This window comes from Diorhabda carinulata, chromosome 6, assembly GCF_026250575.1.
Source record: "Diorhabda carinulata isolate Delta chromosome 6, icDioCari1.1, whole genome shotgun sequence".
NCBI classification, from domain to species: domain Eukaryota; kingdom Metazoa; phylum Arthropoda; class Insecta; order Coleoptera; family Chrysomelidae; genus Diorhabda; species Diorhabda carinulata.
The window spans coordinates 9,480,954-9,507,300 of NC_079465.1; the positions used below are offsets into that span (position 1 = coordinate 9,480,954).

General features: G+C 32.1%; 1 protein-coding gene across 2 annotated transcripts in view; it reads right to left on the minus strand.

The window, feature by feature from the left end:
- Nucleotides 1–26,347, minus strand: part of LOC130895994 (facilitated trehalose transporter Tret1-like) — a 104,321-nt gene that overhangs the window by 20,343 nt on the left and 57,631 nt on the right. For both annotated transcript variants that reach the window (XM_057803701.1, XM_057803700.1), the window contains exons 2-3: nucleotides 22,668–22,732; nucleotides 11,765–11,785 (exon numbers count right to left, since the gene is read on the minus strand). In XM_057803701.1, the coding sequence (XP_057659684.1) occupies nucleotides 11,765–11,785; nucleotides 22,668–22,681 (35 nt within the window). In that variant the 5' untranslated portion in view covers nucleotides 22,682–22,732. The remainder of the gene's footprint in view (nucleotides 1–11,764; nucleotides 11,786–22,667; nucleotides 22,733–26,347) is intronic.

A 26,347-nucleotide genomic window follows, 5' to 3' on the forward strand; every position in this document is an offset into this window, starting at 1 on the left:
AAAAATAGTTCGTTTGTTATCAAAATCTCTTTTTAACTCTAACATTTAGCTCGACGAGTTTTTAATTTCTACAAACTATCCACAAAATAATCTTTGGAAAGTTCCGCAAAGCAGGTAATCATATTTGCCGTAACCTCTTCATTTGTCTGTTATCGTCAAGACAATTAACAATTAATGGGAGGAAGGTAAAGCATGGAAATCGTAATTGACTTCGTAATTTTTCTGCATCAACAGTGACCGCATAAATAGGTGCATTTTCGTGATGGAACAAAATTGTTTTCTTCAACAAATGCCTTAATTCTTTTTCAAGTTCGGCATCAAAATCAGTTGGCAAATCATCATGATATTAACCAATAATCATTTTCCTTTTCTAAATAAAAATTTGGAATTTCAAAATACTATGACCATGACTTTATTGACCGGAAAATTGTTTTTGTTTTCTTGGAAGAAAATACCTCACATAATTCGTATACGTTTATATCCAAATTCATCTACTGTAACATATCCAAGGGAAAAATAACTTGGATTACATTGGAAGATATCCAAAAATTAGCATTTTACAATCGCATAATTCTTACCTTATTTATTTATTTTATAGAGGTAGATAAATATTTGAGAATATCAATTCAGGTATACAATGTGTTTGTAAAATAAAGTAACTCACTAAATTTATATTCTATTTATAGAAGAAAAATGTGAACCAAAACATTCATCAGTGCGTGATCAGCACGTGAACATCCTGAGAGTAACGCGACATCGTTATTAGTGCAAATCAGTGACACCATAAAATACCATAATGTACACAAATAAAAAGCCGCGTCTGAGGGGCAAGCGCCGCATTGCAGCGTTTTGAATGTGCACTATGCGTAAATGGGTGATTCCATTATAACTGTGATATTCAATGTCCTGTATTGTTTTTTTGTACTAGTCATTAATTAATAATCAATTAATAAAAATTTTGTGTTAATTGAATAATTCTTAAGATATTTAAACATTATTTTTATACAATATAACTTGCCACTTAAAGAAAACTTATACTACATCACTTGAATGTCAGTACCGTGTCATGTCCATTCCTAGAATTTACCGATAAATTATTAATTTTTTTTGTCGTAACAAATGATTTAAACTAATTACCTTATAAATTCTAATGTTTATGATCAAACTGAGGAAAATTGATGCACTTGTTGTTTAATATCTTAAGTTACCATGTCAGTACCGTGGATAAATGAGTCAGTACCGTGGAACTCAAAATCCGACATTTGTGTCTTGCTCGTGATACTTTGAAGTTGTAGTAAATTCCTCTTAGAGTTTTATTTTTACAGTAAAATAGATGAATAATATGCATAAAAAAGTTAGAAAAGTTAAATTTTAAAATCTTGAAATTTTGAATACAAAAAATCACAGTTAGAACGGAATCACCCAAATATATTTTGGATTACTATTTTTCTTCGATAAATAGTATTTCTATTTCTGTTGTTGAATAAATAAATAAATCTTGAATAGAAATTTTTGAGAATAATATACGTATAAGTCTATTGAAAAATTGGACATGGCATTACTCAATTGTTGATTTAATATTTTACAGACTGTTTTCTATTTCCCAATTCATCCCGATTGGCAGCTTTTATAATGGTCAACATTTTTTTTTAATATCCCCAAAAAATAACAGAAGACGATAAATTGTGTTGATTCTCCCAATCCATCTGTCTTGGAAAACTTCATTCAATAATTTCTAACAGCAACCTGCAATTCTTATTACCTCTGTATTCAATGTTTCTGCATATATCTAGAATTAGTCCCTCGAATACATACAATTTTAGTAATTAACTGTACCATTCAACATAAACTTGGTTATAATGGAAAACACTATATTACTTGTAAATTGAGGGTTGGAATTTACTTTTCACATTATGGTTTAACAAAATTTCAGTCTGCGAACATAAACTTCATGTAGGGCAGTTTTTCGATAGGATATACAAGCATTTTCAACAAAACTCTATTTGACATCCAAGGGTTTTTTACCATTTGTTACAATGTTTCATCGATCAAATTTAGGGCGATTTTTAGCTAAAAACCCTTTTGCTTTTCTTTGGATATATATATATATATATATATATATATATATATATATATATATATATGTATATATAACTTATAAGTGATCTTTCTTCTACGATCACCTTAGCCCCTCATCCTTTCCTGTTTAGTAAACAATCTAGATCTGATAGTTGAATGATAAGACTGATGCTCTAAAATGATTTTGTTATAACATTATTCAATAGCAATTTTTTCAGGTGTTGTAGTAATTCTGGAAGTCTTTTACTGTATTGTCCGATCGTAATCATATTAGACTTGTTTAGCTATCTTTAATCGAATCAAAATATGTTTCTTTTACGGGGTTTTTGTTTTTGTGGAAGAGAAAGAATTCGCCACTAGATCCAGAGAATAGGGTGCCTACTTTTGCATTGAAATTTGTCTGGAAGTTACAACTGCGTCACACTCAACAAGCATTGGCTCTGGATACATTGTAGTGAAGCGGCACTCGATTGTTCGCATTTTGGGGGCGCACTCTTTTGATCCTTTTTTAAAAGTGGAACGAACGGCTTATGGACCACCCCTCGACTGTCAAAGAAGGAAAAGAGCCTTGTTCTCACTATCGACTTGCTCACACGAGCTTTTTTGGTCTTGGATCATTTGAATTTAGTCACAGTTGACTCTAATGCTTCGGTTCAGAGTCATACTGAATCATATTGAAAAAAGCAATGCGATAGAGAAACATAGGATCAGTTCTTCCGGGATTAAAATTCGAGTTGCTTTTACTCCACCGAACAGACAATTTCACGGTTGATATTTAGTTCACAGCCATCACATCACAGAAACAACGATTTTGACAGATTAGGGCACGTCTTTTACGGCTCTCCTTGAATTTTATGCCGATGAAAAGGACTTGTGCACGGTTATCATAATTAAACATTTGCAATTTTTTACCGTAAATTTCAGTCACCGAATTGCCTGAATTCGCACAAAATTTTACCGCGAAGCGTTGCTCTAGGTTTCTCTATTTTTCTGACGAGCACCATTATTACGTAAATATAAAAGACGCATCTGAGCTGAGAAAAACCAACAATCGCACACAACTGCGAAAAAAATTGATGTATAGAGTAGAGTTACCTCATTATACGGTAGAATACGATTGATCCAGTGTTACCACAAGAACGGCAAAGAAACCAGTTCATTATAATTGTTAGATCTTGTATTAAAGTTTTAAATTACCTGATTGAAATAAACAACTCATTACTGATAATAAGGAATAATTTATGACATTCAAACATAATTATTGTCAGAGAAACCGACTATTTAAACGATCCTAATGTTGTAAAAATTAAATAAAAAGTTATGCGGTCTTGTTGTTTGTATTTATAATTTAATCAATAGAGATTGTACTGTTAAAAAAATGTAGTAATGGTGCACTTATGGGACTTGTCCATAAAATGAAGTTCACATTTTTCAACAAGGAAAATATGTTGATAGGCATTGAATAATACATGTTTGGAAAACTTAGACTTCTCTCTATTTTTCATATAATCGCCGTTTAGATCAATACATATTTGCATTCGGTCTACCATCTTCTCTATGCCTAAGTGGTAGAAGTCTGCTGCGGTGCCGAGACGATAGCTTGAAACCTCTTCTTTCATCTCTTCGTCGGTTGTGAAATGCGTCCGCTGTAAGAGTCTTTAAGAGATAGTAATCACTGGGGCCGCTCCACACGTTGTTGTTTGTTGTCATTGCATAAAACTTTGCATATTCTAATAGGTCTCTCAAAAAGTTGTGAATATAGGATTGAGGCTGATGTCTCAAACTGTCACAATTCGATCTTTCAGTATTGCTTCTTCCACTTCGTCCGAAAACGAAAGCAGGCCAGAAGGTTGTTCGTCATTGACGTCTGTTGGTCCGTCTTTGAATTCTCTGCACCATTTGCGTACATGTTGGACACTCATACAATTTTCCCATACATTTTACATAGTTGGGAATTAATGTCTACCTGAGGAGTTTTTTGCACACAAAAAACGGATCATAGCGCATAATTCGCATCTGGCGTGAAAATCAAATGGAAGCTCCAGCTTTCAGAGCGTCTGCAGCACCTTGGGAATCTTATTTTATGAACAATCCTCGTATATATTATTAAAAAAACTTTCTTTCGACAATTTTTTTTAAACGATATATTAGCTAATTACGTTACTTTATTACATAATCATACATTCTATTGGTTGCGATAAACAGGCTTAGTTATGCTCAATTTTCCTTGATATGTTGAGGATTATCGCACAATCCAACGGCTTGAGATGAAAAATGGAACAGTATCCATCTTTCGTTTTCAATCAGTACGTCTTTGCTAGACACTCAATCATGTGTAACAGTTTCAATTTAGATAATTTCCTTTACTAATGGATGTTCGTTCGCGTGCTTGTTACGCATCATTGACAATTTAAAACTAAAATCAATAGAATTTTTTATATATTTTATGGTTGATTAGAGATTGTTTAACGCCTATTAACTTAACCACAAATAACACCATGATGATTTTCTATTATCAAACACAATATTTCTGGTCTTAATATGAACAGAATTAATTTTCTATCAAAACTAAAATATCAAATAATGAGTAATGCAATTACTTATTAATTACGCATTCTATATAAAAATTATCAGTCTACTTCGTTATTAACGTCTGCCATCTCGAATGGATGAGTTCCTTCGATGTTGGTTGTGCAAGCTCGGAGTAACGTTGAAACTAAATTTAAATTTAAAACCTAAGAACCTAAGAACATATTGATTTACAGCAAAAACTAGCTGACATGAAAAACCTTTATTATATGCTATTATTGTGTATTGCGAATCCATTTTTCGTAGTAATTCAAATTAGAGGAAAAGAAAAGTGTCTGGGGAAAAATAATAATAATAAATATGATATAAGAGTATCAAATGTAACAAGCCTCAAATGTATGTCTTTTTGGAAAGAATATTTTATTTTTCTAATTATTGTGGCCAAATGAGCTTTTTCAATCAAAATAGAATTTAAGGGACAAAAAATACATCGATTTTAATTAATAGTTCAAAGTTTGAAATGGATTTGAGAAAATTAAGTACCTCAAATCTCAAATCAAATTTCGCGAGATTGCGGATTCACTCAGGCTGGCACTGGAGCTCAGAATTTGATCCCTCCTTGAAATTAAATATCACAAAATCCAGAAATTCGCCTGTTGGGTGTTGAGGTTAGGACCAAGATGTCTTCACATAGTCACGTGGCCGAATTATCCAACGTAAAGGGATTGGAAGGAATATTTAACACAGTGGGTTTTAAATTATTTTAGAAATCCAACAATACATTAAAACAATTATTGGGTAATCCTAAGGATAAAATACCAAATTTGGAAAAGAGTGGTATATATGAAATTGGCTGTGGTAATTGTGACGGGAAGTATATTGAGCAGACTAAGAGATTCGTTATTGTCTGGTTTAAAGAGCACATAGCTAATTTAAAATATGTAAGGAACAAGTTATTAGATTTTCGTTTACCTTCAGTTTCTGAAGACGATAACTTGGTAGTGTAAATAGTTTGTTCAGTATGAAAATCACCAACGGTTCCAGAAATTCCAACTTGGAACATAAATTTGAAGCCTACTTTAAGACTTAAAAACTATATAGTCCGTAACAGCTTCTAATCCTTACAAGGCCCAAATTCGTCTATCTTTGGAGTATTGCTCGCACATTTGGAGCTCGGCTCCCAAGCATATACCGAAGATGCTTTACTCAATACAGAAGAGATCAATTCGACTTATAGGCGATCCAGAGTAGAGCAGAAACTTGGACAGCTTAGAGCATAGACGCAAGGTCGCTGACCTGACTCTGTTCCACTGATACTATCAAGGCAGATGTGCTTCCGAACTGTCCAATATGATCGTACCCAGAGGAGTATTTGCAAGATCTACTCGATAGGAATAAACAAACAAAGCGAAGCAAAATGAGGAGAAGAGTTTAAAAAAAGCTGTAATTAGCTTTCATTTGTGACAGTACAGTAACGACAAGTGGTAGTACATGTCAACCTGGAGCATATTTAAATTCAAAGACAAATCATTATCAAGAAAAAGAAAACATATCAAGCATTAAAATGATAAGTTACTGAAAGAAGAATATCTAATTATACTTAAAGAGAGTGATCTCACCGATAAAGTTCATTCTACAATGTAGTATTAAACTATTTATCATTATTTTCATCGGAGAATCAAGTAATCAAGAATTTTTCTGTCTTGAAATTTATGAGTTATTGAATTCATGTGTCACAAAATACAATATTCAAATTGACACTTGAAATAAATATTTACTGACTTGTAGTCATTTTTCCTTTGATCGCACTTTTCCTCTCTTCAACTCTCTCCAGCTTCCTTAGCACAATCTCTGCTGTAGCAGTCTGGCAATGTGTCCAAACCATCTTTCTCTTTGCGCTCCAACTATTTGTGTAATTTTAGGCTTATGTATATCATTCTTAGTTCCCTGTTTGTAGGTCTTCTCCGAATACCTTCTGCTATTTTAACTTCGTCTTATATTTTCCAGAGGATTCTTTTCTCTTCCATATATCCAATTAATTCTCAACTTTTTTCGTCAGCGTTCATGTTCCTGATGCATAAATAACTTCTGGTTTTACAATTGTTTAAAAAGATCTGACTTTGACTAAATTTTTGCTATTAGTATTTTTGATAGCGATTCTACCGCTCTTTTACTTTTTAGAATTCCCATATCTTTATCATTTTCCTCTAGGTTTGTAGATGTTATGATTACTCGTAGATAATAAAATTTATTACCTTTATATCCTTTCCCAACTGTTATCCATTTAGTGTTGTTGCTTTCATATGTGACTTCAGAGCGCATCTACATTTCTTTGTGAGCCAAACCTTATTTTTTTTTCGACCACAAATTTAGTAAAACCTTTTCCATTTCTCTCTTCGCTGTTATTATTAAAATTATGTCATCAATATATACGAGGATATATTAAAAATTCTTAGCCTACTATAGAACCAAACAAAATTTCAATGTCAAAATATTTCATTACTCAACATATTCTCCTCTTAATTGGATACATTTATTACAGCAAACCTGCGGCGTCTCTAGACCTTTCAAAAAAAATGTTTCTTCTTGCTATGCAAACCAGACCTCCACAGCATTTATATTACCTCCTCTTTAGAAGAAAATTTACGAACTTTCAAACTTTTTTTCAGTTGAGAAAAGAGGTGATAGTCGGACGGAGCCAAATCTGGTGAATATGGGGAATGTTCTAGTAATTCAAACCCTAAATTACGAATTTTTTGCATGGCAACATGAGATTTCTGTGCAGGGACGTTGTTCTGCAAAAACAAAACACCTTTGGATAGCTTTCCGCGTCTTTTCTCTTCAATGTTTTGTCGTAGAGTAGTCAGTAATGTCGAATATCTCCAGTTATTGTTCTACCCTTATCTAAAAAATCAATCATGGCAATCCCAAAAAACTGAAGCAAGAACTTTTGGGTCTTAGGTCTTGGGGAACCAGAGTGTCGCCAGTCCATCGATGCTTTGTTTCTGGATCGTAGAAATGTACCCAAGTCTTATCCATAGTAACAATTCGGTTCAAGAAGTCTACATCGTTTTCAAATCGAGCACAGATCGAACGCGATGCTTCTACCCTTGCACGCTTTTGGTCAACATTCAAACATTTGGGGATCCATTTTACAGCAGTTTTTCTCATGTCCAAATTGACATGAACTATATGATGAAGGCGTTCGTATGAAATATTCAGTGCTTCTTTTACTTCTTTTGAACCTTGCAGTTCAATTTTTAACGGTTGCTTACGAAGGACATTGATCACCAAGGATATTAAGCATATCTTCGTAAATCTGCTTACCTCGTAACCCATTTAAATACGGGTATTTGATGAGGGCTCGATACTCCAATGTTTCGATTTCCACAATTTCGGTGGACATCTTTTTTCATTTAATTTATTGCGTAACTCTGGTTTACTTTATTGACGTCAAACTTTACACTGACACTTCTAATTAGTTATTGTTCGTTGCTATGGTAACGCAAATTTTTGTTTATGCATTAAACTGGTTTAGGCTAACTAGATATCAATACATCCTCGTACAATGCACTGTGGTTTATGGTAAAAGATGGAACATGTTGTTTGTATGTCACTTTGTCTTATTATCATTTCTATTATAATATTAAATAGGTTTGTAGAGAGGGTGTCTGTTGCCCTGTTTATTTCTTTTCTCACTATACATATATCCGATAAATGGTGTCCCACTAAAATTCTATAGCTTGTATTGGTCAATATCATTTAAATAAGATTCCTCAATTTTTTCGGTATTTCCTATCTTCCTGTCATCTCAGTGTCTCTCTGTAACGACTGCATAACGTCGTAATATAGCACAGCAATAAATTGATCTGCGTATTATTCATGTTTTATAGAGTTTAAAACTTGGTGAAAAAATAAAGCTCTTGAAATTATTTGGAAATCTCTATTTTCACTTGTGAAAATGAGATGCGCATTAATAAACGCCACATTTTCAACTGCCAGGTACGTTATGCGAAGACCATATATTGAAAAAACAGCATTTTTAAGATGTTTATTTGAAAACTCTGCGTTAGGATAGGTCTTGGTCACTTGTTGAATGAGACCTACATCTTAGTAAATTTTCCAAACTCATTCAAAATATCATTACTCTGTAGAATGAAACGTAGTATTAAATCTACTTCAATGATACTGTTTAGTTTACAGAAAAACCGCACGATAGTACATATTATCAGATCATACAGATGAAATTTGATAATGGAGCGGACTGCAATTGAACAATTGTAGAGGTTAGACAACGGAGTTAGCATAAAAGGAAAAAATGCACTCTTAGAATTCTAAATAGAAATACCTTAGATATGTATGTATCATATGATTATCATAGCTACAACCTCGTACTATTTATCTCTATATTGTGTAATTTGAAAGAATAGCAACATTATTCAAATGTGACCTCAATCTCGCTGTATAACGTCCATCTACTTTTACACTTTATGGAGAGTATTTTAATTTGGACAATAAATTTTCATATTTCAAGAATTGGGGTTGTACATGTTATGCAACGGTGATTAAAAATAAGAATCACGTTTTCATACAAATTCAAATTGTAATTCAAATTAAATATTTTTTGATAAATATTCACAATAACCAAAATAATGAAATCAAATCAAAACTAGACAAAACAATGCAATATTAATATGCAATAAAGTTTTTTTTGTAACAATAAATAAGAGCACTTCAAAAACGTATTGATCTTTAACGTTAAAATGCTGTAATTAAAAATTTCACAAAATTTGTACTATACATAAAATCATTCCCAATTCACTTTTATGACCATAATAATTACATTTTTATTAATCACATCACAATAGATGATGTCATAATGTAAAAGAGAAAGGAAGATTTAGAGAGAAAGAGAGAGAGAGAAATCGTTGAGACCTTGAACTTTTATTAAGTATAATAATACTCCATACCCACTTTATTGGCATCTGAAGGTTTTGCAATTGTTTTTAAATTCAGATAGATAGAATAAATTTTTGAAAACACACTTAAATTTGTTAAAATAATCTGAAAGCGGAAAATTTCTATAAAGTTCAGAGACGAATTGTTAACATAAGATAAAAGGGCCATGAATTCTTACCCATCAGCTGCACTAGAAATGATTATAAATCTCCCACCTCTCCACATAGTACTGGAAAGCGTGGCAGAGAAAACATCATTCAGGGACGGAATTATCAAAGAAAACTCGTTCCCAAATAATGACCAACCTCGTGACATACCTCAGGACATTACATCGATAAAGTTTAGCTTTGAGAGAAACTTCACCTCAAGAAATTAACAGAAATGTCATTAAATAGTATACAGACGGATCAAAAGCAGCAGACGGAACTGGAATAGGAGTGTACGGGCCCAGAACCAAACACTCTAAAAGCCTGGGCAGCACACCAAGTATTTTTCAAGCAGAAATCTATGCAATTGAAAAATGTGTGCAGTTAAATCCAGAGATGAACTATCACTAACAGGAGATCATCATCCTGTCCGATAGTGCCATTAAAGCTCTAATCTTCAATATAATAAAATGATAAACTCGTTTGAGATTGCCTAGAAAAATTAAACGAGCTAGATAAGAACAATAAAATAACCCTACAATGGATTCCGGAACACACCGGAGTGAAGGGAAATAGCTGATAAGCTCGTTAAAACGAAGACAGACAAGCCCTTCATGAGATTCGTACCCTTCTGTGGTATCGGCTACAGAGCAATGGTAAAAGAAGGTAGATAGGAGCAAAACCAATTATTGGGACTACCTAAGGGACTGAGACAGGTAAAGATTCTTCTGGGAAACTATAACCAGAATAGAGCTGCTGAATGTATCAACCTATGTAAGAACAATCTACGAATACTAACAGATGTTCTATCGGGGTGCTATCGCCTCAACAAAGGCGCCACTGAAGACGCTAGACCTAGCAGATAATGCGGAGTGCAGATTTTGTTACACAGAGGACGAAACCTCTATCCACATTCTCTCGTGTGGAACACTAAGGAACATTACATCTGGGTGGGTATGAAATAGAAAATGAGGATTTTTGGCAATTAAAGCCATCCCACAATCTAGACTTCTTAAAATAAGAGGGATTGATGGATCAGCTGTAAATATTGTATACGAGACCCCAAATCCATACATACAAAATAAGATGGAATCGGAAAGTTTTCATGAAATTCCATAAGTAGAGAGACTTTGGAGACCATTAGAGAGTCCTGAAAATTACAATTCAAAATAATCTGAAATATTAATAACCTCAACATTTCATATTGCAAATCTGTCAAATATCAACTTATTCCAAAGATAATAAAAAGGGAGAGTGATTATTATAAATAGTTTTCCAAAGTTTTAGGATTGATGCTATATCTAAAATCTATTTTACTATACTCTTTGAAATTTTCAGATGGTTTTCTATGGCCATTGCGGGTTACCAGAGATGAATTTCAAAATTTTTAATAGGTCAAAGTCAAAAATCAATGATGAAATAATATTTTAAAATTCCCGATAAAATTACAGACAAGCTGAAATGGCACAAGAAAGCTTGTTATCCAAAATATTAAGAGATACATACGATAAATTATATGACAAATGTCAGTAAATGTAAAAACATTAATGAAACTGTTGGAGTAAGTTAGTGAGGTGAGTAAACACCACATTATGCTTTAAGAGATTACTTTTTCAACAAAAATAATCGACGAGTAGATTCTATTGAGTGACTACTACTGAATGACGAGCCCTTATGCAGTTATTTTTCTGAGAGAGTTGTTTCAACGAAAAAGTGTACATGGAGAGTTTTTAATTTTGAATGATTTCAATAGTTCAACTACAGTTACTTTTAATCATGCGGATCCGTTGAAAAATAAATAGCAGGTAAGCGTGTTTTGAAAGTTCTAGCGTTTTTTTTTTGTGTCTTTAATCTACCGAAGGTTCCACGAAGAAAATCAAAATCTTATTCAATACATTGAATCTACTTTCAATTTTGACATAAGTTTCTAAAAATTATATATTAAAAAATGCTCCTATTTCTATATTAGTTTCAGTATACTAATTATTGTCATGTGATTTTTTATAACCATCATATTAGTTATATTTACCTAAAATACCATATATACTTACTTTAAACTGAAGCAACTGGCACTGAAACAAAAAAAAGTTTATTAGTACATACAATACATGAGAAAAGGAAGAACGACAAACTTGTAGGAAAATACGCTGTAAAATCTCGGAATACATTTATATCACTTGTGGTGATTCGGAAAATTATCAATAAAAAGCGAGAAAGTAAATTTTTCCATATTATTGTATGATCAGTCTCAATACAACGATTCCAACGTTACCACCACGAGCGTCTACTATTAACCACGGTTACAGCTACTTCGACTTCCTCTCTATGGGTTTCCTTGAGTTATGACTTTATATTGGAAAATAAAGTCGCAGGTCGGGACTATAGGGTGGTAGTCTGCACAATCAATAAAGTTTTTCTTTACAAATTCGGATTTCATAGGAAAAACCATCCGCTACAATACTAACGAAGAATTTCTCACATTTCTCACCCATTTCTACCTACTGCTAACATTGTAGTTTCTGCCATCACAACAAATCCTTACAGATCGCTTTTTGTTTTTGGGTAAGAATTTTTGGCACTATCTTTATGCTAATCTTTCGCATGTTTAAGTCCTAATGTGATATCTTGAGAGTGATTTTTTTTGGAAATTTAGCTAATCAGACAGCGTACAGGCATCGATCATATGAGATCAAAATGAACAAATGGTGGACACTCGCGTCGGTACGAATCAGAACTCTCTTCGAATACTTGTTTTCATACATCAATTGTAATTAGCGAAGGATATCAAAGCGTTTTAATATGAGTAATATTCGTTAGAAAACCTAAACATTTGGTTGAAAAAATACCCACAGAACCTAAACCAAACGTGCTTTTGCCTTTAGATAATCTGGAAGAGACAGCTTTTGTAATAGGCAGATCTGGACAGATCGTTGTCATTACTCGAGTTCACTAAATTTCTGGAATTCTATTTGTTTCTCCAGATGATTTATCTTGATTTTAGGTCTCTTGATTATGTTAAAAATAACAAGTAAAAGTTTGACATTTCGACATATTTCAGTATTTATCAAAATATATATCTACTTCTCTATATATTTCTCTAATTTCCAACTTCTCGTATCTATTTATATCAATTTTTGGAAGATGAAGATGTTTGTCCCACGTAATCACGTACCTTTTTTATAATATTATAATATCTTGTTTTATTATAAAATATTTTTATAATGTACTAACTGATCCGGCAAACTTCGTATTGCCTCAATCGATAATAAAGAAATAAATAAAAGACTAAAAGAATAAAAAAATAAAAGACGTAAACTTCTGTATAATACAAGGAATTTTTTTTATTAAGACAAATAAAAAAATGCTTGATATGAATGAAGTTTTATTATTATTTTCGATTAATTACACATGATGTTGCTTTCTTACAAAACAGAATTATCCGCAAATTCTGGCTATTTATAAGGTTTAATTTTGATATTGACAGACACACACAGTTATGATACAGTCTATTAATCAATTTTAAGCTTTCTAATAAACTATATTTTTTGTTTTGTGGATCGTAAATAAACAAAGATAACGATTTTCGACTCTCGAATACGCTAAGTTCAATTGTCCATTGTTCAAAGGTCAGACATACCAGAAACCGTCATCTCCTTTGTGTTTTCCTCTTTATGATTGTTCGCTATTCTGACATAAGAAAATGACTATTTTCTTTATCTGTCTCTCGCTGGTCACAGTGCACTTAGCAGGTGAGGTAGCTCTTCGCACGTTCGATTGACTACGGTCCTAAGTCAGATCTTTTTCTCTCGGCATCGTAAATTGTAATTAATCAATATGAGAAAAATTCTCGCGCACTTAACAATAAATTGTCACTATCACAAGAGATCAGCACGCAGCGGTAATCGTCACTCACAAAGATAGAAGGATGCACTCTGAGGTACCGATCGACATAGAGGATGGATCAACATATTAGTTGGTTGTCAAATGTCAAATATTATGGTTGCGTTCAGAAATTTAATTTGTGACAAGACCAAAATTAGCTAAATGGGTCCATCCGTTTTAACGAGTCTAACAAACAGCAACAGTAAAATCAATATCAGAATAGATTTGATAAACGGTGTGAGGGTTCTTGTAAGTAGGGTAAAGATAGAGACAGATTTAGAAACAACTTATCGGCTTATGGCTTATTTTGTTGCGACCTTTTCAGATTTCTTGTGATCTCCTCACATTCATCTTATAATTTTTATGAATCAGCTTGGACACAAAATCTTTCAGTAGTTCCTTACTAAAGGCTTTACTGTGCCTAATACCAAAAACCGCACGTATATTAAACTATCGTCAGCTCAACTGATTGCTCATTTTGGACCACTATAGATGAAACCTGGATCTACTACTACACTCTTGAAAAAAGGTTAAGACAATGAGAAATTGCAAAAAAGGGATCGTAATTGAGGAGAAAGAAATTGCTTCACCATGAGGAGAACGCCATTTCTCTTGTGAAGGAGAAATTTCCATCATACAATAATATTATCGTATAAGCAAATGGCTATTATGAAGAGAATATCTTATTATTTGGAAGGGTTTAAAAATTTAGAGAAAATTGAAAAATCAAAATTATCACATTAAAAATGTCTTGTTTTTAAATTAAATTGCAAATTTTTAGATAACCTTCATATTCTTCTACCATCCATCTTACTGATACGCTCGATCCATTCCTTTTATGTAATTAGCATCCAGTTATTCAATGCAGTACTCTAATTTTAGTTGTTTCAAGTAAATTTTTTCTTTTAACTATGTCAGGTTGTGGGTTCTATAACCTCTATTTCAATGTCATATACCCTGATATGTCTATTCCTAAATACTCAAATTTCAACTTCTTCTGAATAAGTTTCCCTTATTCATCTAATTTACACCTTAGTAGTATTTTTGATGCTTTCATGCATTTTGTTTTCAGTGATGATATCCACATATCAAATGAATCAACGTTGAATATCTAGGCGTAAACTTGGAAGAAATGTTGAAGTCAATCTCAGATGTTTGCATTTTTTGTTGAAAAAATTATCAACAAAAAAATTACAAATTCAGGAAAAGATATACTCGCACATGACACGGAGGTTACAACTTCACGGTTTATTGAAATTATGTTTTCTCAGTTAGAAGCTATGTTCAATGAAAGTATAATATCGTTAAATACTACATCATTGAATAATACACCTTCGAGGTAAACAGGTGTGCGAACAGTTTTTTCTTACATGTAATTTTGATTAAGGTCGTTATCAATAAACGTTAATATTGCTGAATATTTTAATAATTACTCCATATTCATTATTTAAGACATATCTCTCATATTTCCTGTTTGATTAAAACTATGAATATCGAGCAAACAACCACTTTATTGCACGAACTGCAAATTATCATCAACTTACATAATATAGTTCCAATTTAATGAAAGTTGAAGTAATTAGAATAGGCTGAAACATTTCTCAATTAGACCAGGTTCGATAATTTGAGAAACCAAAAAAAGTGACATAGCATGTAACCCATTGGAAAAGGATAGGAATATGATAAAAATGGCAGGAAAAATAAATTACGGGCGATCTTAGTTCGGGAATTGGGAGAGGGTTAGTTTTTAAGGGTAAAAAATGGTGTATCTCGATTTCCGGTTGTAGGTAATAATAAGATCTACAAATTTTGTATTGACAATTTTTTCCTATAACCCCAAAATTTAGGTGAAAAATTTAAATAACCAAGTTTTTGATTTTTTATTCTTATCTTTTTCCCAAAAATTCTTTTTTCTACGAAATTTTACGAAAACATAGCTTTTCATGTACCAAATACACTGTAATTTATTTGATTTAAAATATTTATTTTTTCAACTTATTTTGACATAATATCAAGAAAACATTCTAAATTTCAATCGAAAATTCACGCGTCATAATATCAGCTTTTTTATAAAGTCAGTGCGCTTTTTGTTCGTTGAAATCTCTACTTTCTCATGGTTTAAGAAAAATATACTTTACTGTAATAAATGTTTTCAGAAAATGTATAAAATTGAAAAAAACTCAAATTCGAAAATTTTTTCTTATGATTATGTAAAATTTTCAAATCAAAAAACGTGAGGTTATGAGTACATGTTACACTGATAAACGAAAAAATTATAAATCGAAATAAAATACTAAAATTCACAAACAATTAAGTTATTAAGGTTGATGTTTAAGATATCACAATATTTTAAGAAAGTTGTCAATCTTCTTTAAATAATATTTGTAGATGTATACCTGAGTGACCTACGGAAAATTTTAGCCCATTGAAAGGTGTTTCGTAGATAAGTGGCCATGTTTTTTTTATGAAAGAGATACAAGTAAAGAAGATATAAAAATTGGATTACGGTTCATTAAGTCTATTTAAAAATGTAAAAATGGAAAAATAGCACTGAATCAATTGAGATTTCAAAAATATCAGTTGGCGAAAATTCTTCTTTTAGTTTGGTATACCTTCTACCCACAGAAATAGCATCAGAACAACATTGTTAAAAGGCATATTATCAATCTTGATCGGGAAACGAACTGACGGCAATAGATTGGGGCTAGAAACAATATCAACGTTACATTATGCCAAAATTCACAGCAAAGGAATTAATTCCGGAAGTACTGCTTAAAACTATTTGCTGTAGCTGTGAAATTGGACGTAATCAGTTAAAAATGTGACTGCCGAAAACATGGTTCAAAATGCTCAAAGACAAAGAAGGTGATGGTCTTTCGAAGATTATAAATTTCGAAGATCAACTAGAATTGGTTTGTCCAATCTAACGATAAAGAAATACCATCGAAGAGACAAGATCTAATGGATTATTGATTAGAATTCAAGATAATATTTATAAATAACAAGATTAATGTTTTTAAAAATATTATGATGAATAACGTATTCAGAATATAGTATCTAAATTCAATAGAACGATTTACAGATATATATTTATATTTTATGAGATATTCTATGACATGAATGTAATGAGAATTTAAAAGATAAACTTTTTACCTGAAAAATATTGCAACAATCACAATTTTTTGATGAAATTGTACATGATTAAAAAAATTTTTGAACCCAGTTTTTTTTTATTTTTTGCTTTACATCAGAATTTTTTTTTAAACGACAAAAATAAAAAATCAAAAACTTAGTTATTTGAATTTTTAACATTAATTTTGAGGTTATGTGAAAAAATTGGAAATACAAAAGTTGTAGATCTTAAATCTTATTATCAACAACTTTGTTATTAAACTTTTTTCCATAGGACTTGTAGTTTTACCGGAAATGGAGATAAAGCATTTTTTATCCTTAAAAATTCACCCCTTTCCATTTCCCGGACTCAGATCCTGCCCGTAATTTATTTTTCCTTCCATTTTTACTATATTCCCTTCTTTTCCAATGAGTTTCATCCTATTATAATTTTTTTCAGTTTTTGCCATTTTTGAAGGTTTCGACCCAGGTCTAAATATTTCGTATTAATAAACACGTGGTGGCATATAAAAGGTGAGAGGCTGCAAATATGCAAAAGTTTTACTATAAAGCATTAATTGTTATTGAAATCATACATTTCACCGAATTCGTGACTTGATTATGATATTTATGAAAAATCATTTCGAATAAATGTTTACGTACACTATGTGATTACAGATTTTTTTTAGATATGGTTATATTTTCAATGTATCACATTTTGTGAGTAGATATGGTATTACTGAATTTACTGATAACAGGTTTAGTACGTCGCTGATGTAAAGGTTACGGTTTAGTAAACAACATCAAATTCAAATGTTAGTACAGTAAGACTCCGCTTAATGCTGTTTCGGTTTAGCGTTTTTTATTTCAACCCGGGGATTCCCCGAAATTGTGCGCAGCGCTAGATTTTCAAATAACATATACATTGTTTTTGTAAAAATACACATTTAAACAATTAAGTTTGAACCTCCAGTTTTTTTAATTGCTTTATCAAATTTGATTTTTTAAGATATTTGAAATTATCACATTATTAATCATATCGTAAGTAAGTACACGTGTAAGAATTACTTTATTGTTGTTTGCATTACAAGAAGCCGCCGATTTGTTTAATGATACATATACTGACAGAATGTCTCATATTCTCAAGTCTGCAGAATGATTCAAAATTCAGTTGTCATTTGTTGACAGATTAGGATATTGTCAGGCAGCCGTAAATTTTCACTTTGTACAACTACTGTGAATAAATATTTAACTTTCAATTATTGTTCATTTTGCAACAAATGAATACCAAACCATAACAATGAATTCGATTTTTTTAACCCCAAATCCGGTGTTCTACCCATTTTGCCCGACCCTGTATATTATAAAATTTAATAACTACGCTATCGATAAAAATTCACTTTTATCCCATAATAAAATTTCAATTAGCTGTTTATAACCATTTTTGCAGTATAAAATTTGAAAATTGTAATATTAAAGATATAGCACGTAGTTTTATTGTTGCGACAAATTAAATGTAAACGAGGAAAATTCATATTTTATATTTACTGGTTTTCGATGGTAAAAAAAACACTCAAATTAAAATTCGCGTCAATAATCCCTTAGAAACTTTCATTTAATCTATTCATAAAAAAAGCGAGTTGTCGGCAACAAAATAATTTTTTTCATATGTGCAAAGTAATTTTTGAAAACTTTAATAATCTATATAGATTATTTAAAATTCTCTCATTATATTGTCTTTGGATCAACATTGATTAAATACGATGAAATTTCACTTTCTTCTATTCTGCGACGTCAAATATGTCTTCAGTAGTCACCCATCGTTGCTTGTTCCGAATCATTTTCCATATCGAATTTCAACAGTTTTGATGATATCTTTACTCTTGTTCGTGACTATTACAATGCCAAGATTTTTTACAAAGGAATCTAAATGCAGAGGTCTACCCAAGTGAGGCAGCGCTCTCAAATAATCGACAAGTCGACAAGTCCAGCAACGCTCGTAAGTCTGGCTAAGCTGCCAAAAAAATTAAAACGAAGCTTGTTCGTGATTCAGTTGTGTCTGTGTCATCATTACACGTGCTTGTTAAGAAAACGCGTTTTAAGAATAAATAACTGATACAAGTTCACGCTTTAAAAAAGAGTTTTCTTGTTACATCGTATCTGCCTACGAACGTGGATTAAGAAACTATGTTTACCTAATTTCAACAATAATTTCCGAACTCGCCGCTACCAAATCGGTCAATAGTGTGGAAGACGTACCAGAAATTCTATTTTCGATATGAAATATTATAAAAATACACAGCCACAAATTTTTCTAGTCTGGATAACTAAATGGGTTGCTTATATCTAATTAAGAAATTCTGTGAAACCCTTTCCGTTTATTTAACTGGTTGTGGATAGCTTACTTCTAGTTTCAAGCCGTTCTTTGTGAGATGTATACCGCATTTGTGTTAAAACATGTTCTGGAAAACCCATTTAATGTGAAAAAGCATTGGAATTAAACACGAAGCTTGATAGTGACAAAATATTTATCGCAAGTTCTGGTTGGTTAAAATTTTTTATATGTAATGATCAAGGCTTCCAATTGCTGACCGACGATGAAATTGTTGAAAAATTACTACGTGGTGAAGACCTCACAGAGGATAGATGCAGATGAGGAACCAGAAGAAGATGACTCGGGACCATCTCATGGTGAACCATTCCAAGCACTGGATTTGGCCTTCCGATGGCTCGAACGTCAAGAAGAATCGTATCACACGCAGTTATTACAACTGAAGAGAATTAAAGATCTAGCTGCTATGAAGAGAAAGTCGACATTGAAGCAGACAAGTATTAAGACATTCTTTATGTCACAGCATTAATTTTGTATTTTTTTGGATGCACGTAAATACATATTATTGTTTGATTCATTACGTACATGTAAAGAATTTATATGTATGTACTTCATACTTTTACACAAAGTTGTTGTTTAAATCTTTTTTTCCCTTATATATAAAAAAAAAATGAGAATTTCGACTATAAGAACTTTTAATTATCCGAACCACCTCTAACATTAGTAGGAATAATCGCTGCTCTACTGTAATGTAAAAAGTGTGTGGAAATTGGAACTCTGTGTGCCCGTTAGTTTTGGAGGCCACATACGCGAAATCATATTGAGTGTTGATGACAAAAAATTATCTTTAAAATAAACAAAGTAACCAATATTACTAAATTGGAAATTATAATTTGAATCTCTTTGCTTCTAGGAAAATACCATTTAAACATGAGTTGAAAAGAAAACTGGCAATTTTCGTATTTTCTATTTATAACTTGGAAATTGATTGAATGAGCTCAATGACATCAATCAATACTTTGTACGAAATTATAATGAACCATCGCTCGAACTAGTCGGATAATGGAAGGCGTAGATAAACGGGAAATTGATATGTGTATTCAACTAATTAGTATTGTGAAAGTTATCTTATTTCTAAAACAGTTTCGATTTTGTTAATTGCACAACAATAACAATGTGTGGTATTTAAGAAGACACCTCCATATTTTCGTCTCATTTTTAAAGATGCCTTTAGATATATCGAACAGTTATTCAGCATATTATTTCAACCCCTTATACCTTGTTAAAACACACTTTTTCAGTATTTTGATCTATACATTTAATTATTTCGATTTTTTCTATTTAATATGTTACTTAGTGTACCTTCATATATAATAATTTGACAATTTGACAATTTACAATGCAGCACAATGCCCCGTTTGGAGGACTTATTTAAAGGAACAGTGATTTTCTACTTATTGGAGCCGCTCTCTATATCGTACATGGGGATTCTGTCGGTGAAATAAGAAGCTACCATCCTCTGCAGGTATCCTGACACGCACATAGTTGAAGAAACTCCATAATGCGATCCCATTAAAGGCGTTCTTTATGACTGAAGACTGGAGTGAAACTTTGTTTTAGTGAAGTTTCAGCAAAGTATGTGAGAATGCGATTAACGCAACACACACTTAATTTCATGAGAAGTTGAATCTTTGAAAAGGTATATCCAGCATATTTTTATTAAGAATTTTAAAGTGCTATATAATAAAACATTCCGCGTTACGAATCCGTCGTAATAAAAACAACGTCTCTCAGAGTTATGTTTAAAAAACTTGTTTTCGTAGGACAAAAATTATTTTTTTTAGGAAATGGTCAGTTATATTTAATGAGATTGCATCAAATAATTACACCTATTCAAATGAGAGGAAAGAATATTTATTCCATGCAACGCTGATAGTTTCGCAATTAGTGAAAAGCAACTAATTTTTGCTGTCAGCACAGCTGGTACGTGCAGGACACCGCCTTGAAACCCCTTCGGCACTAAGGACGCCTAGTATTCAGTTTCTTGTTTCACAATTCAATATAATAGTTTTGAATAAACTAAATTGATGATTATTATTGTCGCCGGTCTCCTAATGAATTCTTCTTTGCTTACTTTACAAATTTACATTTTTCCCTGACGCTTTTTCAATACGAGTCAAGAGTTATCACCAATTGAAAACAATATCTGAAATATGCTGCACTTGGTTACGCCCGACCCCATATCAGCAAAGTTGACAGCAAAAAATAGTTTTATTTATTTGGAAAAACATGGACGTTTCTCTTGAAATAATTTTTTTGTGTGTGCGAGGGTTATAAAAGCGTAAAATGCAATAGAACCGAATATTTTCAAGATAATCTATATTAATTCGGTAATTTAGAAATAGCATTCCAACAGAATGGGATTCCTCCTCACGATTACAATGCATAAAAACGATATTTGGTTCAGTAATATTGAGATAGAGGAATTGGACAACGAGGTTCAATGGAATTACAAACTAGATCACTGTACCTGTATTTTTTGAGAGGGAATTTTAAATCGTCACTGCAGTAAAGACCCATTCACTTGTTGGGTGCTGAAGAATATGTCCTGACATAGTCACTTGGCTGAATTAGCTAACGCAGCTTCACATAAACTTGGAGCCCTCTTCAAGACCAAAAAGCAACAGCTTTCAACCCTCTATAAAATCAAAATTCGTCCATCTTCGGAGTATTGCCTGCAAATTTGAAGCTCGGCTCCCAGGCATACCCTCTGGTGGCTCGAATCAAAACAGAAGAGATCAATTCGACTCATAGGCGTTCCAGAGTTGACCAGAATCCTGGACAGCTCGGAGTATAGAAGCTGTCTTATATAATTCCACCTATATCAGTATTTGCAATGGCTACTCGACAAGCTTACGTGGCTCATGAACACCGAGTTCGCATACAGACGCCCAGAACGTCAATTTATCGGAACAGCTTTCTGTTGAGAAGTGCAAGCCTGTGGAATCAGCTACCAAAACAGGTATTTCCCGAACACTACCACCTACAGAAGTTCAAGATCAATATCCACAGGACAGGCACCATTCGGACTTCTGTGCTTCTTATATAAAAAAGAACCTGCAGTATTGAAATCAACGTATCGTTTCAGAATGTAAGGCTATCTAACATAGGAGCAAAATAAGATATTTTATTATCAGAATGTAAATGGAGAGCTCAGTTCGAACAATTATTATCATAGATTTTTCTATATGTCATTAATATTGAACAATATTTAATACAAGCACTGAAAAGGTTTTATCAAAATATTTGAAAAGAGGTATTATGTATCAATCAAATTATTGGTCTTTAAGACCTTGTAACATGTACATTATAAACGCTCTGTAACTGAAACCACTAGAGCATTGTAATGGTCCATCAGTAGAATCAAACATATTTCTAATTAATAAAAATACAGTTTAACAGGAAGTTTACGTGGGACAAACATATTTAATGCCAAATTCCACATTAGACCAAATACAAAATAAAATGTGAGTACTACTATTGTGGATATTGACTAATTAATTTTATACTGACAGATTTAAATCACAGCTACCAAACTTTGATAAAAATAAACAATCAGTTGTACTCACCTAATAGGATCCATACTGGCGTGGATTCAATTTGTTTAACAGTTAAGTGGTGCTGAGGAGGAGAACTGAAATAAAAATTTTATAATTAATAACACAGACTGATAAAATAATATTTTTTGACGTCAATTTTTTAACAATCTTTCAAAAGTTTTTTGTGTGGTCTAAGGTTTCATAGTTAATTATAATATACATGGTACTGAGTTCAAATATCTATAAATTACTTTTTTCAGTTCATTTTGGTTCTCGAGATGTACCATTGAAGTAAACAATTTTTTATAAAAGTTTTCGAAAGTTTTTTGTTAAAGCTCTCATAATTCCTAATGTTTCTTCTCAAATGAAATTAGCTTTATGTCAATAAAATCAATTCATAACTTTTGATTTTATTCACAACTAGGTGATATCAAGTCATATACATTTTTTTGTGTTTCATAGTTTTCTATATTTTGAATGTACAGGATCTTCCAGTTCTAAGTTTCATTTCATTTCATTTTAGTTTGTGGCCCTTTTTATGTATAGATGTGATATAAGCAGTTTACCGGTCTTCGGGTATATTTTCACCATCTATATAGTTTGTAAAAATTTAAGCTAATGATTCGAAGAGTGGCTTTCTTCCATTTTTTATTAGCTCAGCATTATCTCTCCTGGATCCACGGCTTGGTTCGGCTTGTATATTGAAATTTTATTGTGTTCGTATCTTTATTTAGTTATTTTTATTTTTGTTTTTTAGTTTTTACAAGCTTTTATCTACAAATTGTAACAATTTTTTGACAATTAGGCATTTTTCTCTCTCTCTCTCCAATTTTTTTCAGTTGCTTCACTGTATTCATAACTACTGTTAAATCTATGTGTATCTACTCGGGAGTAAAGTGAAATATTCAACTAGTTGACTGTACTTAAAGCAAAGCAAAAATTTGTATTACTTTGAATTTATTAAACCATGTAGTTATCTATTATTCAGTTCTTAATTTTGAGAGCTCTACAGCACTGCAGCTCGTATGTACTAATCGCTTTTACCTCCCTCTTTTCAATATCTTGGTCTTCCTTATTCTTCACTGTATTGGATTTGGAATTGATAGTTTTTCTTCTCCATAATTTCGAGCGATCTCTACACAGGATTTTAGTAAACTCAATATTAAAAAATAGATTTTTGCTTCAGCTATCTCTGCCCTAACAATATCCGAATTAACGCTGTATTACTTCCAAGGAATTACTTTGAAGGAAACAACATGTAATGGTGGATGTTCAATAAACTTAGGATAATCTATTTTTTTTACATTATGGCGCAAAAAGATTCAAGCTTTTCTTCAAAGGCTAAATTTGTTTTTCATCAAAACTGTCGATATATTTGGCCATATCATCTTCTTGAAAAAATTACTGTTTGGCAATTTTTTTTCGCTGAATTCATCTCTTAAATCTGTGTTTTTACTATTAAAAATTTATTAAAACATTGTTATCGCTACAAAATTTTGATAACGAGTGTTTGGGCATGTATATAATCATTTGTCTAGCAAATAATTTGATAGGAAATTTCATTTTTATAGCGTGCGATAAAAATTAAAATTAATTGCTACAGTATTATCGGTACAATAAGTACCTTTCGCGAAGATGATAAATCGGTCGTCGAACTCTCTATTAGATAATTTTTTTTATTTTTACAAGTCTAACTTTTGTAATAAGAATAAAATCAACAATAAAAATTTCATATCCTACCTCCAGCTACTGTGTAATATGAGAAATTAATAAACATTTTGAATGCGAATTTACACCTTTCGTGATATAATTTTCTATCAGGAAAAGATGTTATCCTTAGAATCTTGAATTGTACACATTGTACCTACATTGACACACTAATTTGATGTAAATAATTCTCTTTACAGAAAACAGCGTCCTAAACATAATCTTGTCTGTACTGGACTGCATTAGTGTAAATCTATCTCTATATTGGAAAAAAGTTAAAAAGTGCCCAACTGTGTACGATACATAATAGTCTAAAAACCTTCTGGATAGCGGTGGTGTAAACAAATAATATGGTTGTTCATATACACAGATCATTATTCTTACTTCTACCTTCCATAGTTTTTTATCACAATCTTTTCTTCACTTTGTTTCGATGTTTGTTTGTTCATATTAATCGTAATAATTAATTAAAATAAGTACTATAATTACCACGTAAAGTTAAATATTTTTGCACTTGACAATACATAGCTTATATTAATTTTACTTTGATATCTTTCTTTCCCAATAAAATTTCAATTAAGTACGTTAAAATGCAAAAGCTGAGATAGCTGGCGTGAGGATAAACATTTAGTTTAAAGTTCGATTAACGAGTATAGGTAAATATCAGTTCTATTAATGAAAATTAATGAGGTTTTCCAACAATGTAACTTAGGTATTAAAATCTCTGGCTATCGTTCCTTGTGTTCAGACAATCTGGTCGCTTCTCTATTAATGGACTTGAGAGGGCAAAGTAGGGCCATAGTTCTGGTTCTATTAAGTGTCCGGTATGGACACGATGTTCCGTAAGGGTGGAGGAAATATCGAAATTCGTGACAGACAACAAGTGTTCCTTTGTCCTAACGGAAATACGTCTCCACCCTTGCCCAACGTCGTGTCCACACCGGACACGCAGTCGATTTCAATAGAATCAAAACTGTGCAGGATTATACGCGATGCTGTTGAATGGAGAAACTTCCAGACTACCTAAACACAAGAGACGATAGCTAGAGATTACTGTCAACGCGAAAATACCTTCTTCATTAACTTTTTTAAAATACCACCTTGTGCAACAATAACATTTTTTCTAAAGCCCTCCCGAGGAAACGAACTCCACTCCACACTCGTTTTGACTCGTTACTTGTGGTGAGTCAATCCAAGATCTATTCATTATCCTTTTTTTTTAAAGTAAAGTTTCTTACTTTTTCCGCTATTTTCTCTGTCCTGGGTATTAATTCGTCATTCACGGACTCCTATTTTGTTCAGAACATTTGTTAATTGACTTTCTCATTGGCTTTTCGACCTTCCTCTGGGACGGTTTCCTGAGGGCTTCTATTCTGTTATTCTTATGACTTCACTATTATTTTTCAATCGTATTATGTATTCTAGCCAGCATATTCACTGCAATTTTATAAATCTGGTGATAGTTTCTTCATTAACGATTTCTCTAATTTCTCTATATTGTCCATATATTCTTCGTATCATTTTTCTTTCGGGGGTGTTAAGTTTTTCAAGGCCGGAATTTATGGTGTACTCGGTGGTATGCGTGGATCCTTTGAGTGATTTCGTCTCCTCGTTCATTTTGGTTGTTAACTGTTACTTCCAAGTATTTAAATTGTTAACTTTCTCGAACATATATTTCCCTATCACTATATTCTTATACTTAGTTCATTTCGCTTTCTTTTCAATTCCATATACTTAGTACTGAATACACTGTTTACATCACCACTACACCAACACCCACACAAGACTGTCTGACGCGTGTTTCGATAACCAAGTTATCGTCTTCAGAGACTAAAGGTAAAAATGGTAACTATCCAAAATTTTCCATATGTGAACTTCATAGATGGATAGTTTGAGTTGAATTCCAACATGAATTCGTCTTCGTTAGCTTTCTTCGTATTGAATATGAAGAAGGCGTTAATCAATCGTCATAGGTTTAAGAAATCTCTATGTGAAACCACTTT